This window comes from Ptychodera flava, chromosome 3, assembly GCF_041260155.1.
Source record: "Ptychodera flava strain L36383 chromosome 3, AS_Pfla_20210202, whole genome shotgun sequence".
Taxonomy (NCBI): Eukaryota; Metazoa; Hemichordata; class Enteropneusta; family Ptychoderidae; genus Ptychodera; species Ptychodera flava.
In genome coordinates, this window is record NC_091930.1 from 15,257,354 (window position 1) to 15,276,511 (window position 19,158).

Sequence of the window (19,158 nt, forward strand, 5' to 3'; positions counted from 1 at the left end):
GCCTCCCCCCCCCACACACACTAGAATGCTCAGAATTTGTTCTGCCTACATTGTCTCTAATTTCGGCTGTCTACAATCAGTAAGAATGTAACACGTGGAAGATTTCGTTTGCTTCGCAAGAAATTAAAAAATCCCCTGGTTGCTTCTGTAGCTTTGCCAAACCATGAGTCTCTGAGAAAAAAAACATTTTTATATGACCAATAATTACACCAGTGTATTCCCTAGGAAAGTATGGTTATGGTAGGTCTTTAAGCCTTTGTTTGCTCAAATTTTGCGCGAGCTCAAAAATGTTACGCGCGGTGCGCAGGTCTTCTTTTAATGTTGAGAACATGTACCACTGCCCCAGCAAATCAGATTGCCGGAATCCGGCTATTAGCATATTATAATGGTCTATCATTGTCGATTATTGCCAAAGAGTCAATCTATTCCAATAATAAAGGAAAGCAGTAAAAGTTATCTATCAGAAAAAGCTACCATATCATAACCAGTGCTGATTAATCTAAACTGTAGAGCACATGTTCTCAGTTTCATACAGCTGCCTCAAAAATATCATTTTCCTAATTCATCACCACGGAAGACCGTAGCATAATGACTTTTATAGTCGCTGGAGCTTTAGCCATTGAAAATTATCTTACGAGTTGTCAGGGCTCGGCGGACTCTAATGAGTATACGATGCATTGTTTGGAAGGTAATTAAGCAGGCATCGACTCTAGTGTTATTTACAAAAAACCGCGAGAAGCTCAATTATAGGTCGATTTGTATACAAAAGTGACTCATACACATAATTTCCAGCAGGCGCACATTTACGTTTTATGAGCTTGTTTACGAAGTAACTTTATTACAAAATGGCGGTGGCTGTGTTATGCGTTTATCATGAAATTTGTCAAAGACATGCAAATCACGCTCCAACATCCCATCTATAATTGTGATTCTTTGAATTTTAAAATATTTTCTTCAAATGAATCGTATGGATAAAAATGATGCCTTTAATAGAAAGCTTAAATAATGCAAGGAACACGGCAGAGCATAAGGACAAAACCACCGAAGAATACACAATCGGACACACGTAGACATGGAAGAAGGGGATCTCGAGCGATTGCACTTATCAAGCTGATTTTATAACTAGAAAGAAAGACTTTGTAGTCGGCAGCGAACTTTCACGCCTTGGTGAAGTCACTACTTCCAATTCATAAGATCCTGAGTACGTCTTGCCCATTGGGCTAATCAAAGTCGTTGCCCCGGCAGTACTGCTCAGGATGAATATACACATCTGGGGGAAATCTTCTACATGCCTGGTCTACCTATATATGAATGGATATACTTACGTATGAATGGATGTACTTACGTACTATGAATTGATGTATGTATGTATGTATGTATGTATGTATGTATGTATGTATGTATGTATGTATGTATGTATGTATGTATGTATGTATGTATGTATGTATGTATGTATGTATGTATGTATGTATGTATGTATGTATGTATGTATGTATGTATGTATGTATGTATGTATGTATGTATGTATGTAGTATGTGTATGTATGTATGTATGTATGTTTGTATCATTGTATCATTGTATCATTGTATGTGTAAAATTAGTTTAAAATTGTTGCCTCCTAAAATCATTCCTCGAATTTCAACACAACTTGAAACTGTAGCATAATGCCTTTTTGTTGCTGGAGCTTTAGCTTCTCTCAATAATCTTACAGCGTGTCACGCTTACTGGGTGTCACGGCCTGACGGACCGTAATGGGTATACGATGCATTGTTAGGAAAGCAATTAAGCAGACATTGACTTCAATGTTATTAATTAAAAACACGAGGAACTCAATTACAGCTCGATTTGCATGCAAACAGATTCATACACGAACTTAATTTACGGCAAGAGCACAAAGACTCTTATTATGTTGCATGAGTTTGTTTACGAAAGAACTTTAATTATAACAGGGGGCGACGACCTGAATGCGGTTTTTTGCCCCGGTATTACGGCTAATTATGAATACCACACCCGGCAATACACCTTGACGGGGAAATCCCTAGCTGTCTTGCCTTTGGTCGTAATAGGTCGAGACAATGATTGACAGCTTCACGTGACTGAATCGATATCTCTGATTGGAATAGATGGGATTTAATGTATCAAAATTTAAACTTTATAGGATTTTTGAATAAAGTACATGTAGATTATCCGAATATCTCCTCGATCGAAGGTCGTCTTACTCATTAAAAGAATCATCATGTAATGCCGAGAAATAAAACACAGTTAGCGACAATACTCTTGCAATGTGCAACAATTTTATCGATGCACATTGTACGAAAAATTACGAAAACTGTTCAGGTGACCATTATACATCCCTTTATGTTGGTTACTTTTGTTTGATGTCATCGCGGAGCCGTACGTACAACTATAGTTTAGTATTTGGTTAATTAAAATCTTTGAAAGTGACTCATTAAGTTGACACGACCTACCTCTCCTATGGCCGGTCATCACTGCGTAGGCGGATAGATGTCAACCTTATAGTCACCCGTCACCTTCTGTTCTGCGCTATAGTAAGACGTTGCATCTTCGAGTGTGACCAGCTACTCAGAGCAGTTTGCAAACCTGATCTTTAAGCGATCGTCATGAAACAACGGAATCGAAAAAATTGTCCCAGGTTCCACATCAACCTAACCATTGGCGTCGTCCTTGCTGCTTTCCTACATGGATCAGGTAAGTTAACCATTGTCGACTATATTCATAATGTTCTCAAATGGTCATATATGACTGCATAGGCATGAATCTTGAGACGAATGCAATTTTAAATGGGGCCAGTGTGTATTAAACATCGAGTTAAATACTAAACTATGCTTGAAGAACTCCTCGTCGTGATACATATGAAGACTTTCGAGCGAAAAACAGTCCATAAGTACAAAAGCTGGTGGGGCAGGGGCCTGGAGGTGACACTCTCACAGAGTAAGGGCACCAATGTTCGTTCCATAAAATTTAAACATACCAAATTGAGATTTTTCAACAAAAAGACCCCCTTATTTTGAGAAATATGGTAGAAAACACGACCAAAAATACCCCCTTACTTACAAAATGCAGGAGAGGAAGACGTAATATTAGAGTCAGGTCAATGCTGAATTATGATATGGTTTTCATATATATTAATACAACAGAGTCTAAAAGACACTGTTAACTTTGAAACAGGAGTGTAAAAAGCATAGGAAACAAACAATGGAACTTTTGGTGAAGTTTGAGTGTCTGATAGGTATTTCCCGGGATATTTCAAACCTTTCTAAGGCTAGGTTCTTGGAAAAGTGCCCCCTTTTCTTGATTTCACGACCCGTGATAGGGAATAAAAACACCCCCTTCTCCGTGACTTTGGGAACACGCATGGATACCCATTTCCCTTGACGGGGCCACCACCGGGGCAAGGGTTCTCAGACAGTATGTTAGTGAAATCAATTAGGAAGTCTATGGTAGATACATAAATATAGTAAAATGTTACATGGTGGTTAAAGAAATGATGTGTATCAGTATTCATAGGTCTGACTTACTACAGTAAAATGGTAGCATTCGATTAGGTCAAACAATATATATATATATATATATATATATATATATATATATATATATATATATATATATATATATATATATATATATATATTTGGGGTCCTACAAAAATGCCGCCAACCAAAAAAATTTTAGGGTTTTCCTAAAAATAGAGTCAGTTCTAAAATTTTACAGCGTTTAATGGTTCTACGTGAACACAAATGAAACAAAAATTATAGCCACTGACGGACCTACCGTAATTTTCGGAGTTATTTTTTATTTAGCCTTATTCGAAATATGTCACTCTTATACTTTAGTCAACGTTCATGAGTGTAACACGCAAACAGGCTACGCTTACCCACTCTTGACACCTGATACTGTCATTGAACGGGAGTTTACAATGACTCAACCGTTATTGTCATTCTCTATGAGTTCATTGGACCGTGTACAATTAATTAATTATCTTGAACTACGCTTATTATGGGACTTGTTTCAATGTCTTATTCTTGCAGCGGTAACATGTTTAATTTGCTTCGTAAACGCACGTTTTAAAATTTTCAATCGGCCTATGAATTTTATGTATAAAGGGTAACCAGCTTCTTCAGCTGCGGTCAGTTTCCCGCAAAATTCGAAAAAACATATTGTGCAGCATGTTCTTCTTATATCTTCGGCACGAAATTGTACGGTTCCGCTGAAAACACTCGTGTATGATGGCGTCAAACAATGAAAACTTTCGTGTGATATATATTTATCAAATGAACAAACAGTCTTTGAACTCCACGTTAGATGACGTGTATCAAATTTATTTAGTCAGATAGGAGAGATATTCCATTTAGAAGAATTTCTGTGGGCTAGATTACTTTCTTTCCTGTTTGCGCATAGCTGGCTGTGAACGGTCGGTTACCCCTGGTGATATGCAGACAACTTTCATTTATAAATGTGCGTCATTTGAAGGCTACCAATCAGCAGGTAGCCGTTGTAAGTCACATGGGCTAAAATTTTGATACAGAGCGAAGGATACGTCTGTCAATCATTATACTGGACCGGGCAGGTCGATTTGAAGAGTGCATCGTTACGGTCAGCTCTAGCTTGTTACTACACTGTACGATGATCGCGTGAATATACAATTTATTCGACACCTTATCGCTAATAATTATGATTTGACTAATAAAAACTTTACTTTAGAAAGATAATTTAGGAAATATAACATGATTAAGTAACGGTAGTTCTTTTTTGGAAAATGTGGTGGCCCTGAAAAGGGCTGTTTATATGGTTTGGGTCCGAACGGCTTATTGACTTCGGGCTGTCCTCTCTGCTGTCGTCGTGACACTGCCACAAGAAGACGTTCTCGTTGCGGAGACTGAGGTGATGCTTTCCTCCAATATTCACTGCAACGCTTATCGCGCCGTTGTTACAAGTTGCAGTGCCTGATATCCCACCAACAACCAGCATAGCCGTAGGATGTTGAAACGCTTTCGCGTAGGGGACTGCTTTGTAGCTGACGTGCGATGTGAAAGTATAAATGGTCGCGGTTCTGCGTTGGCGTCACCCGGTCTGTGACAAGGTGTTTTTTTTCTGTGGAAGTTAAACGTGAAAATCGCGACAGAATCTCCTACATAGCGAATTCACCGTGCACTTTTCGGTGACCGGAGAGCTGCATTTAATTTTGTTTGGGGGATTCCGCTGACATGAATTCGCATGATGGTTGTTCGTCTTCCGCTGTTGTTGTATTTATCCCTGAGATATCGTATTTAGGATTGTTTTTACCCTTACAGATCGTACTTAGGATAGTATCTAAGTTGTCATCTATTGTCGGTTGACGCTTGAACCAGATACATGTTTCTTGTTGTAATTTATCGCCTGATAGGAGGGCGTAGGGGCCTATCGTTCGATTGATGACGTGGCGGTCGACGGAGCGTATACTGTTTATACGCGTACACGGGACTGCGAGAAGGGTTGTCAGGAATAGCGAAAGCCTTCGGTGGATAGGCCCTGGGTTGTTTCGTTCACTTTCCCCCGAAAGTCTTCTTGTCTTATTTTCCATCTCGGTGAATTCTTAGAATACGTTATTGACAGCCGTACGCTTCAAGGCGATGTCCCCCGACAGCATCTGGCTGCTCTCTTTACAGCCTCTGAACCCTAAGTGCTCTTGGTTATTGAGCCAAACGAGAAATAGCAGCGCTTTGGGGTAGGTCATAAGCGAGTCTGGTTCGTACAAAGAACCGTGTTTTTGACGGACACCGCGCAAAGCTGCCGAGATATATGTCAAGGACATCCGGCCGAATTTCAAAATATCGGTCGTGTAGGTTGCATAGTATGCACCACTTATTGAACTGGTTTACAGCATTTTCTTTCTTTCTCTGTTCGGGCGATCAGCTCTTGCTTGTCGGTCTCGGAGAATGCGACAAAGTGCGATGGCTGAACGTTGGAGGAAACGGGCCGCGACTCGGAATTTTCCTCCGTATCAAAAAATCACCCGTTCCCAATGCTCCGAATTTGTCCTAGACGGAAAAGCTCGAGAATTTCGACTCTTCGTCAAGTTCATCTGATCGTACCTGGGCCATTTTGCTGTGTTTCCGAGTCAGTCTTCGTAGCAGCGAACGCTCGAGACACCTTTTTGACTGGGAAAATACTGAGAATAGCGCAGACGACAAAATCTGTCCTGACGTTCCCGCTACATGTATGAGAACTCCAGTCTTTATTTACCAAGCCTGTCAAATTTTCTGACCATTCTCACATAGCTTGTCACAGTGAAAGTATCGCCTATTGTTCTAAATTTGTTTGGAGAATCTCGCTCGGCTTTGTATTCAGCAATCTCTCTACGTGGCAAGCTAGCGGCGGCTATAAACAAACTGTATACCCAATCTCAACACGGCGATTGAAGCGCGATGTGGCAGTAGTGCGCTTTCGGGTGTATATGTCATTGCGTAAATATATGTTCATGTGCCCGAGAGCAAGTGACAATTTGCCCGGCGCCAGGAGGGCACCACTGTACCAAAAAGGGGATTTGACAGGGTAGGTAAAGTACCTAATAAAACATAGCGAAGTACAGCATTTGACCTCATGACACTTCCTACACCTTTGTTCACAGTTACACATTTTCACACACCTTTGACAGGGGGGGGGGGTGCAACTAGACTAAGTACCACGTTTGATTAGGATGGTAAAATACAGAAAAATATAAAAAATGATTCTTACAATTTCGCTACTTTTACTTATGGACATACAGGCATGTCTTTCCATGCTATGCCATCTCAGTAAAGTTTACTGTGATTCAAGATTTAAACAGGGGTATGAAGATGTGTAAACTTAGTCCTATACCTATGGTTCAAACACGGGGAAAATCGTTGGTATATGTGTACATAGTGTGGATCCAAAAGATAAGTGACTTTTATCCACTGTGCTGCGGTAGCAAAAGGTTTGCACAGGGACTCACCTCTCAACAAATACAAGAATTTCACCAAAAAATGCCAGGAGTGGTAAAGGTTGGCAAAAGGGCTACCACAACAGTCAAAATGTGACCTTGACAACTGATGTCAAAAGTTGTGATTTGTCACCTCTCCACAGAGACAGAAATTTCACCAAAAATACCAGGGGTGGCAAAGGTTGGCAAAAGGGCTACTACAATGGTCAAAATGTGACCTTGACAAATGATGTCAAAAGTTGTGATTTGTCACCTCTAAACAAATACAGGAATTTCACCAAAAAATACCACAGTTTTTCCTGCTGCAAGGGAACATAAACCCATGTATTATGTAAGGCAATTATATTTTATTACACTCCTCTTCACAGTTAATGCTATATGGCATTCAGTTACATGACGGGAATTCTCAAACAATTTTACTTTTTACCAGCATCAAACAGATTTTAACAAAAGTCAAAATAGCTGTGCGCGCATGGATAATTTTGCATGAAGCGTTAAGCGTCTATGTTGACGTCGAAAACGTCGAAGGGCTTCACCAGACCGGGTAACTATGGTAACCGCCAAGTGCATCGTTCACACGGCCTGCTAACTCCCCGGATGTTACTATTCAAATCAATGCACTGATTTGCACTCACATCGAGGCATGTAATAAAATTTGAACAAACTTGAAGCTACAGAGTCTCCGAGTCGTTCATAGCGCCCCACCGGTGTGGGGGCGCGCTAGGTTGTAGTTATCCACGCCGCTACAATTACGGAGATTGCGGTACACCATGTAGAGAAAAAGTTCCGGCTGATGATGTAGAACGGGGTGATTCAGAATTTCTCTCTGCCCTGCTCTAAGTCACATAGGTGACTATTCGGGCCAGTTCATGTGATAAGATTGAGAAACCAGCCTAAAGGTTAAAACATTTTAATTTTGTTCACCTGAAGTTCATTGTGAAACATCATTATCATTTGATACAGCAGAGAAGATATGTCTGTAAGAATAAGAAAGAAGATCAAGCAAGAAAGGTCAACTTGCGTGTAGGCTGACTGTCAATTTCATATTGTCCTAAAACTTAAATGCCCCACAAGGTATTTTGTTTGCAGTTAATAAGCAATCTCACATCGTCCACTTTATATCTGTTTAAAAAATTGGCTAACTGAATTTAACGAGCAAGAATAATTATATTTCCTTTCTCCCACTGTGAAGGCCAACAACACTGACCATATAAAGACTCATATTGTCTTGTTAGACATATGCGTATTGTTTGCAGAAACTTTCAACCAATCATTTGATTCTGTGCTTCGATCAAAATTCAGCTTTTCTGCTCATTTGTGAAAGATTTTTCCTTTATCATTAGACAAGATCGGTGAAAAGATTGTACTCAATATTTCACAAAAAACCCTTACCAATCAATGTAGGGCATTCACAGTTGGTCATGGCAGCATTCGAGATGTCTTTACCAAGTTTTAACCAAGTTGATACGAGTCCTAGTCTCAAATATATATATATATATATATATATATATATATATATATATATATATATATATATATATATATATATATATATATATATATATATGAACATTGATTTGTTTCATAAAACTATCCAATATGCCCGCTAGGTGGCTACATTGTATCAAATGTGAATGCCTAGAGCCGCAACTGATACGATTTCCTTAAAAGTTGGTGGAAGGACATCCCCATACATCATAACAGACATGTTTATTTGTTTATAAATACTTCACACAGTGTACACACATGGTGTTGACTTCATTTTTACATGTTTGATGTAGTATTTAATAATAGATTCAAGGTTGATCTGTTGTCAACTTATTTATATGTTATTTTAACACAAAATTTTGCAAACACACCAAACATGCCGTACAGTAAACCCTGACAGTTCACTTCATTGTGTAAAATTACTTCCGTCTAGCTCAGAAAAGTTTGTTCTTGCTGCCATTAAACCATTAGGTGATGCCTATAGTTATGTGTCTGGACCAAAAATGAATTATTTTTTGCCTGACTTATAATTACTTTGCATATTGCACAGGTTTATAAACAAGACCATATACTAAAAGTGTACGCACCGCCATTTAGGTTAATGTAAATATGTGAGGAACACAGATCGTACATTTTTAACACATGATGTCACCTTTGCCCCTAGCTTTGGCAAGATTTACGTATTTTGGTTTCGGAAGCAAGTTCCAAGGAAGACTGATGTGCGAACGGTTTGGTTTGCAACTAGTGAAAGACGACAGTGAAGAAAAACACGAGCGTATAGTGCAGGCAAACAAATACATCAATTATTTATATTACTGGATTGATGCTACAGTATCATCTGATATAGAAATAGTAAAGACAGCTGATGGTGTTGAACTTACCTATAAACCCTTTGCAGATAATTATATACCAATTGCTAACTCCTGCGTTTCGATCAGGTTAGTGTACACAACAGACGTTCCTGTAGTTATTAAAGTCACTTGAATTAAGTATGCAGGGTGTACCAATGATGCCAAAAATCAGTGAAAAATCTGAATTTGTGATAACCTTCGAGGTCACTGCTTTTCCAAATGACTATTTATTTAGAGCAAATACTCACATAACCGAGGACAATGTAAAAGTCGAACATGAAGTGTTAGTAACATTGCCACATAGAGCCATGTTAGTGTTATCATAAAAATTGCCTTAAACATTCTTAGTGAAGAATAATGTCGGTAATTAATTTTGTTTACAGGAGGAAGAATTGGGAAAGTAGGCCTTGTGACAATTACGGTTACCCGATTTGTGAAAATACTAGTAAGTTATACAATACTTCATTGTTATTCGATAGTGACAAATTGAATGATTTTGTCTTGATTTCCTGATCGCTTAGCACTTCAACCTCTCTCAACGTGTTACGTATTCATGTAACACTTCTAGGTTCGGCGGAGCTTGTATTTTTTGGAAAATGGAACAGAGCACAGGCAGTTGAACTCTGTCAGCAGTTCGATTTGCGCTTAATGCAAATTAGGGAGACGGCGGACTATTACGACGCGATGAGCTTTCTTAGTACCTCAGGGGAAGCCACGTGTACTTTTATAGATGCTTCCTTTAATACCACGTCTTGGGAGTTTAAAACAAACTACGAATCAGTTCTTACACACAGTCCAACAAGATTTGATGTTAAAGAAACCGAGGATGGATCTTGCATAATGCTATGTCGGTAAGTTGATATCAGATCATATTTAACTGTACACTACTAGTTTTAAAAATCTCATACATTATATTTAAGACAGAAAGCGCCTCATTATGGTCTACGAAATTGTTTCAATGATGAAGTAGCTGTCTAACAGCGTTTGCAAAATTAAGTTTCTAGTGTTTTAGATCTTTTTTGGTGTACATTTTTTCTCACCCACCTTTTCCGCTGTCTGGTGCATGAAATTTAAACTCATTGAATTTCATACATTTCAGAGACGTAGGATTCAGAAGCTTGTCATGTGAATCAAAAAGGCATGTGTTATGTGAAGAAATGGGTAAGGTAATTTACATAATGCACACATACACATCATACTTATCTTATCTATAGTAAAAGCTGAAATTTACCTTTTTCTTAGATGATACTGTCCAGTTTTCCATGGATTGCATGTTTCAGTTGTTATGCTGATCTTTCGAATATGTCTCGCGATGGTTGCTGTAACGGACGAGTAGAGGACGAATATTAAATATGATCACTCTACAACGCAAACATTTCACAATGATCGAAACAAAACCTGACAAAAGTTCACCATCATTGTACATAATCTATGATACTTTAAAATACAAAATGTGGGGTCCCTTTGGCTATTACTCTGATAAGCAAAGTTGAGAGAGAGAGAGAGAGAGAGAGAGAGAGAGAGAGAGAGAGAGAGAGAGAGAGAGAGAGAGAGAGAGAGAGAGAGAGAGAGAGAGAGAGAGAGAGAGAGAGACAGACAGACAGACAGACAGACAGACAGACAGACAGACAGACAGACAGACAGACAGACAGACATTTTTTCCAACTTGTTACCTTTATATTTGCATTTATAGCACTTTTTATATATCACTCTTGCAAATTGTTAGAAGACCAAGTTCACTGCGTTGCGTTATCATTAAATGGTTTCATTGTTTGTTTATTATGATGGATATAAAGATGATGGAAACAAAAATGTGACAAGCAACTCCTCAATCGTTTCGAACTCAACTGTACCAACGAAGATCTCAGAGGTAATACGAGTTACTAAAATATCTTGCATTTTATGAATTTCAGGGAGTGAATTATTGACATTTTATGAAATCCAAAATATGTCTTGTCCTTTTGTCCTGATAAACAAGGAAACAAAGGGGTTCCGGAAGTAACTTTTTTTGGAATATTAGTACTGGTGACTATTCTGAACATTGGAGTCTACCATGCTAGTCTATGGCGCATTACTGTGGTTCTTTGACAACCTTAAGTCAATCAATAAACAACTAATTTAACAATTATAGCATCCGTACTTACAGAGTATTGTGAGAACATATGTAATCATGTATGTGATGGCCTAAACATTGCACATTTTATAGCCCACGTCTTGTACATCCCTATCTTACCTAAGTTTTCATATATTACTTGCTTTATATTTTGTCAGAAGTATCGATGTGATTATAGTCATCGCTATTTTATATTCTTATCTTTGCTTCTTTCTCTTGACAGAGACTTAACGATATTGACCTTGACATTTTGCAACTCTTCGAAGGAAATTTCACACTTAACATGACTATCCATGGGGTAGCAGGTATGCTTGTGTTTCTCGCTTGGAAGACTATTTTTAGATTCACTTCCAATGAATAGTGAAAGGGATGATAATTCCAGATCTGACATTTTGTCAGTAAATGCATCATTTTTTGAACTTCCATTTCACCCCGTAAAATTGATACTGCTTGATGTATGCTTTAAACTGAGAACAATTCTGAGATGATGGACTCAAATTGATATAAGAATTTGCTGGGAACTAGGTTTCGTCTCTGATAAAGTTATGAATTCGGCAGATATGAAAAATGACATATTTTGAACCATCTATATATATTCAAAGAAGAGGGTGGAACTTAATCATTTCGTGTTTCCAACAGGATTATTTACCAAAATACAATATGTTTTGGAAGACATTTTGTCAGATGTCAGTGAATACTTAAATACCGAAATACAGAGACGTCTCATGAAAATCATCATGACAGTGACTGACAACGTAGCTAACTTCACTCTCAGTAAGGTGACAGCGCGTGGAGCCGCTGTAGTATTCAAAACTCCTTTCCTCGTAATGCACTTGGAGAAGAACACAATACAGACTCTGACGAATTGCATTTCCATGGTTGGCCCTCATACCGGATTTAGAATTCCTTCAGCCGAACACATCTTTCCACATCTTAGCCATAACGTAACACTGAACAGAGTGGTATGTATATTTTTTTAGTTGAGGAATAATGTGCACATGGTCATATCTTCATTTACATATTTTTATGTCCATACGGGACTTTTTGACATGTGGAGCAGGATAATTCAGAGCGGAAGCTAAAAATTTCACGGTCCTTCTCATTTTCGGAGTAAGCTGTCTTGATGTGTTATTGTGTATGTTTGTGTTTTCTTGCCTTTTTGCATTTTTCCATTAACGTTTAGAGGAGCTCATAACTCTTACTTTGGCTTTGTGCTTTATGTAAAGCTATAGAATTGACGTTTATTGTCGAGGGCATGTTTGTTCTGATCCTGCCGTTGGTAAAATATTTCAGTATGTTTGCGTTGACCTTTTTTGGTGGGGGGAGTGTCATATTTTGTCACTTTGTCAAAATTTGTCGCCACCATTTTGTCTGATGTGGTTCACAAGGAGGTTACCACTACCTAGTACTTCACTGACAGGTTTCCCTGAGCGGTATTCCTTACGCAGCAAATTTACTTGCAATATTCCGTCGGAGTGTGTTGTTTTAACTCGAGTGAGGGGCCTTGGTATTGTGAACAGCGTTTTGATAAAAACTGTCATTGTAGCAACTTTTTTCGCCACTCACTGCGCTAATCGTCAAAACAACTAAAACGTTGATACTTTTACACTCACTACGACTACAATTTATGATTATTGCAAATAGTCGAAACGCTCCGCTTTCGTGTTACGGATAGTAATATTGTAACTTTGTAATGGACAGTTCTAAGGTTTTCTTTTGTTCCGGGTATCACAGACTTCTTTCACTCATAAATCTGATCAAATTGAAAGTTTGAGACTTTATGTGCAATCTTAACCAATCAGACCTATGGATTCAGTCATGTAATATTGTCACTTGTGATTTCTCTCTTCGCTATCCCGACGCTAAATCAAGTCTTGTGTCGACGGCCTGGGCATCCTATTCAGCGGTGAAACGTCACTCGGATCAAAGTTATTAAGAAAATGATGAGCGTCGTGACTTCCTGAAATATCCTAAGCTTTTAATCTTGATAAGCTCGAAAATTATAACAAGCGGACGAGGTCGCTGTTGACCATAATTATGGTACAGTGATCGCTGCTTCCCCCTGCCAGTGCTGTCTTCGTCATATCTGCAACTCTTCGATTTTGAGATCCTATATTTTACAGTGAATTGTCATTTGCCCTGCTTTATTGGATCTAAATCTAAGGCAGTGTTATCGTCGTAATTTTCTGCTGAAACTGCATAATAGAATTGTTTTAGAACGGTGTTCAGTTTGTCCTTGTTCCGATCGCGATAGATTTGTCTATTCGGGTAGGGAACAAAACTGCAAAAGGTACAGAACATCATACATGTTTACATCAATTTTGGGGTGCTGTGGGCTAGTTCATGTGCTATTTAATGCTTTCACTGTGAAGATTCAGCTTTCCTTTCGAGGATGTTGACATCCAAAATAGGTCGCCTATATTCTTCTTTCCCTCGAAGCAGTTTTAGTATTTTTAGCAGAACCAATGGTTTGACAGCCTAAGCGCAAAGAACTCATAAAGTAAGTTGTCCAGGAAGTGTAGACACCAATATATTGTGTACTGAATATTTTCCTTGATATGTGAAAGGTGTAGTGATGAACATGTACAGACGACAAATAACTTCCTGACAGGTAGTTAAAAATTAGTAGGGCGTTTTTAACGACCTGTGTAATATGAAAGAGTTTTATTTTGTAAGATTTTTCTTTGCAATCATTTTATCTCATTTGTCACTATGGGCGTTGATAAAAAGAAGTTGGTCCGAGGGTTCTATTTATCAAAGCCACAGCCAACGATTTAGAACATTACACTTTTTTTTAATACGTTGATCTGCTCACAGGTTTATTTTTCTAAATTCAGATATTTCGTTTTGGACCTGAGTGGCATCAAATTTTGAATGCGTTGGACCAATTTACAACTGACATATTGAGCTTGTATTTTACGAGCGAAGACGGCCAAGAGATCAAAGGTAGGTTTGGTGTCAAAATTGTCCATACTGAAACTATCCACGACACTCAAAGGTTAAAGATTGTTTTTCATCATTGTTTATCACACCAAACATATTTCTAAGTGACGCATATTTTCGTGTAGGCGTGGAAAATATTATTGTTTTATCAACAGTTAAATCAGTCATTATAAAACACAACCCCACAAAAAAGTTGTTGATGCGCCAGTAAATTACATTAGAAATAAAATCACAGTCAATATACGGCATTAGTGTTCAGGTGCACCAAGCTATGCAATGTGGTGACAATATGAGCAGTATATCTTTAAAGTTAAATTTGATCAAGTATTGCTCAAAAGAATGATATAATACTTCATTGTCTACTATATCTCGTATAGAATGGTTATAACACCGGAGAAATGGGGGGGGGGGTCTGAATCCATGTTTAAAATCTGAATCTCACTTTACATGCTGTGATAACTCACTTTTAAGCTTCTTAATATTTTACTGTCTGAAAAAATCGCAATCATACTCATCCGTAATCCACAACACTAAGTCAAAATTCATAATACATTAGCTGTAAACATAGACACAAAACCGCACAGAACAGACAGTAAAGCACCGGTACACAAAACAAAGTCAAATTCATGAAATTAAGATATATTGACAAAAAAAATCACAAGTACAGTGTACACTTGGTGTGCAAAGTTCTGCATTACATATAGCATTGCAATACATACACCATGAGAAATGTTCCGTATCGAGAGACCTATATAGCAGAATCCATTTTAATTTAATCTTGCAATATACAGTAGAATCAATGAAAGTATCCATCAAAATGCAACACTGGGAATCCAGCATTAGAATCAACAATGTATTTCCTAATGACTCCGAAGTTTTCAAGTAGAGTCTAATACAGAGTCAAGCATAACTCGTTGTCGATTTAGCCTTTTTGGTAAAGTGATAGATATATGCTACGTATATAAACGTATTCAAATGATCCATTTACAAAATTATATACGTCACGTATACCACTAATGTTGTGTTCCACATACGTCAATATACGTCAATATACTAAGTATTTCAAGCATTTTACCCAGTGCAGTAGGAAGCAAGGTCATAAGCAGGTCACAACAATAGCAATTAGCGTCACCATGAAAGTGGTCAATTAAGGGGGTGCTGCACCAAACATAGCCTATTTTGCTCAAAATCACCTTTTTGCAAACATTCATTTATTTATTTATTCTGTTTACCCCAAGATAAGACTAATGGTTGGGTTGACCTTTAAGCTTGTCAAGCAGTCCAAAGTTGCGAGATAAATAAGCGTTTACTTATGCAAATGAAAGTAAATCACCCGATTTCTTGGCTTCTCTTTTTCCCCAAATTTCAGGATTTTTGAATAATTTAACACCACTATGGCTTGGTTATATTGTGTGAAATTTGCACCTGATGTTCTTAAAATGCTTTAATATAACAAAACAACTATTTTGTTTAGCAATAAAGTTCTTACTTGAATACTTTGAAAAAGAGGAATTTTGATTTGTTAATCATATTTCAATCACTCTTTTGAGTGTCAGTCTTTCAACCTATGCTTTTATAGGATAAGGATCGATAATGTCAAGTAAAATAGTCGTTTTTTTGCTATACTTAGTCTTGTTTCAGGTGGAATATTACATTTCAGAAAATAGTTTCTATTCTTTGCCTTAAATGTATTCTTATCATTAATGCTAAATTGAGGTTTTTTAAGTCAAACTTTACAGTCTCTGCTTTTTGAAATATATAATATAGGGCGTTTCCATGTCACCATAGATGAGAAATATTCACTGAAAAATTATTGTTGGCAACGTACAGCTCCACCTTAAATCGTCTCTTAACAATCGTAAACTATATTTCCTGTGGCACTGGCCAATCATACGGATATTTGCAAAGTAATAACTTTAATAATTATATAATCGTTGAAACTCAACGCATTCTTTTGGTCACAATATAACTCAAGGATAAATTTCTTAAACCTTTCTTGGTCACGAAATTGTACGTATTTTGTGTAGGTCTAGATATATACCAACAGCGTATGTCATCATTGTATTTGTCTACTAGCTAAATTTTATCCTTTTTATTGCTTCATCATACATCATCTTTATTTTTTTAATTTGAATCCATTTCAGTGCAAAATGCAACAAGGGACATAGAAGTGTGGCTAGGCAATCGTCAAACACCATTAAATGAAACATTTGTTGTGGGGACATACGTTGAAGCTGACGCTGTTACACATTACGTGTTTCAGATTATGGTAAGTCCCTTAGATTCTTATATATTTTACCATCATGGTACATTTTTTTCTACCTTATATTTGTCAGGTCACCGATTTTCCAGACTAGATCATTGACAATATTTTTGGTGACTACTTATTTTTCGCCGACACTTTCTTCATATTTGTCTTCATTAATTTAACGAACGTTCACGATAATTTGTATTGGCAGAAATTACTTTTATGTCACTTTACCTCCCATTGTATTATCAGCATTTTTTTCTAAGTCTGTCTCACAAACAGGCAATAGTAAAAGTTAGAGCATTTTATATTGAACATTTCAGGCGTTCAAGCCCTTCCACGCCATTCAAATAATGCTGGCCTCGTCTTCGCCTGTCTATGAGAACACCACAGCATATGTGTTAACAGAATTACCAGGAAACCTAAGTGCTCGTAGTGATTTCCAATCATCGAGGGACGTCATCTTCAACGGAAACTCCGCCAGTATCTTCCTGCCGGAAGAAGAGGTCACCAAGGCCGGAAGTTTCTATGTAACCTTTGGCCTAGTCTACAGTACGTTTTAATGCGGTTGTTAGCTCCTTCTCAGATCTGTCTCTCTTACAATTGTAGTTGGCACTTTCGAAAGCAAGTGAGATATAAACCTATTCATATTTAGCTTCAACAGGAATTATTCTCATACTGTTACTTGGCTTTATTTATCTCAAGGTCTGAAAGATTGATCTGGTTTTCCTATGTGTATTATATGAACTATAGGTTGTTAAAAATTCAGTTTAAATCATCGTAGTGTGCCTGAAATTATTTTCTAAAAAGAGGGATTGAAGAGAAACGCAAAGAAACTTATGTTCACATTTCTCTCGAAAAATGTTCCGATTTCAAAATTTGTAAATACTTTAAAAGTTCCTTAATATATACGACTTTCTTTTCTTTCCAAGTGAATATATACGTCTCCCCTATGGATTATAATTAATTAATGGATCCTCCATCAAAATATCATAAATCCTGGCAACCCATTACGTCTGTCTTTTATGTTATCTTAAGGTCATGGAGTTGAGTTCAGAGTATCAACCACCCAGCACAGATGCAGTTATTCTGATGACCACACCTACAACTGGCAAAATGGTGGATGTAAGGTAAGATTCTAAAATTTTCTTGAACAGCCTACACAATTTGTTTCGCTTTGAAACGAGCCTACAAAGGGTAACATGTATAGAATAGGCAAGGTAACGTGCAACTCTAATTATACTTACCACGATGCCATTAAAAACGTTATTTACAACAGCGAAACAACATGCCATGCCAGACTTACTCAACACAACATTGTGTTTGCTGCAGTCAAACACTGGAATTCACTGACGTATCATCTTAAACAAATAAAATCCAGACGTAAATTTCAAAGAGATTTAAAATAATATTTATCTTTATATTTAGCTTGTGAAAACTTTTCTGTTTACTCCCTGTAGTTTTTTCCTCTCAACATTGTGTGACTATTTTGTAAATTTTATTACTGTTATAATATTGGGCCGTGGACTCGATTAGTCCATTGGGACTACTTCCACGGTCCAAACCAGATATATTTCAGTATTTTTCGAATTGTAAGTTTGTAATACTTTGGTTTATGTTCAACATTGTATTTATATCTGGTTGAATAAAAGATTCATTCATTCATTCATTCAACATGATAAACACATTCTGCCTTGTCTAATTGACCGAAGAATGAAACGTACTCATGTACGTGTCATATTACGATCATAAAAATAGTGTATTTTCAAAGTTGAAGTTGAAAGATATTACCATTATTGCCAAAAATAATTTTCAGTGCGACTGTTCACGTGATGATTGTCCATGGCATTTATTTGTTTCTGAAATCCACACCTATGTTTTTAACTTGTCTTTCAGGTATCTCCGAAGTCCAACATAAATTCCACTATGTGTTTGTGCAATCACCTTACTACGTTTGGCGCAGCATAATAAGCAGTTCGTGTTATATTCTATCATTGACGTTCAAGGACAAGTATTAGAATTTTTTTTGAAAGCCAAGGATTTTGAAAATACGGTATTACGTATATCCGTAATTATTGCTCATATGAGGATCTTTATATGTAGGGATCGCGTGACAAACCATTTGAATTATCAGTGTATATTCGTAGAATTATTATCTATCTGTAAAAGCGCTGTAATAGCATTTCCCACTTTTGCTTAACAATTGGAAACAATATGAACTCTATAAGTGTGTCTCATATTATTTTGACATACCCAGTATCTTTGTACTAAAATTCTGACGGGTGTTAGAGTAGGGTTCAAACACTAGCTTTACAATTACAGCGTCGCTGAAAATGATCCAGAACCTTGATCCAAAAATCGAATACACACTAAAATAAAGCATCCACATTTTTGTTTTACATTCCAATTTGCTCGAGAATTGGCTTATTTGCAAAATTCTGGTATCAGGCCATGTGTCAAAACTACAAGTATCGAATTAGATTCATTTGACGTCTGTTGAACTTTCTGAAATTTTGTTCAATAAAAAGTTTGATTAGGGTGACATGTGCTTATA

General features: G+C 37.3%; 1 protein-coding gene across 1 annotated transcript; it reads left to right on the top strand.

The window, feature by feature from the left end:
- Positions 1-2,621: 2,621 nt before the first annotated feature.
- Positions 2,622-19,158, top strand: LOC139125091 (uncharacterized). The gene is made up of 13 exons (XM_070691201.1): positions 2,622-2,709; positions 9,114-9,387; positions 9,684-9,745; positions 9,869-10,151; positions 10,400-10,461; positions 11,097-11,170; positions 11,637-11,718; positions 12,053-12,375; positions 14,251-14,359; positions 16,501-16,625; positions 16,928-17,156; positions 17,643-17,734; positions 18,501-19,158. The coding sequence occupies exons 1-13, from the start codon at positions 2,622-2,624 to the stop codon at positions 18,570-18,572; spliced, it is 1,875 nt and encodes a 624-aa protein (XP_070547302.1). The 3' UTR covers positions 18,573-19,158.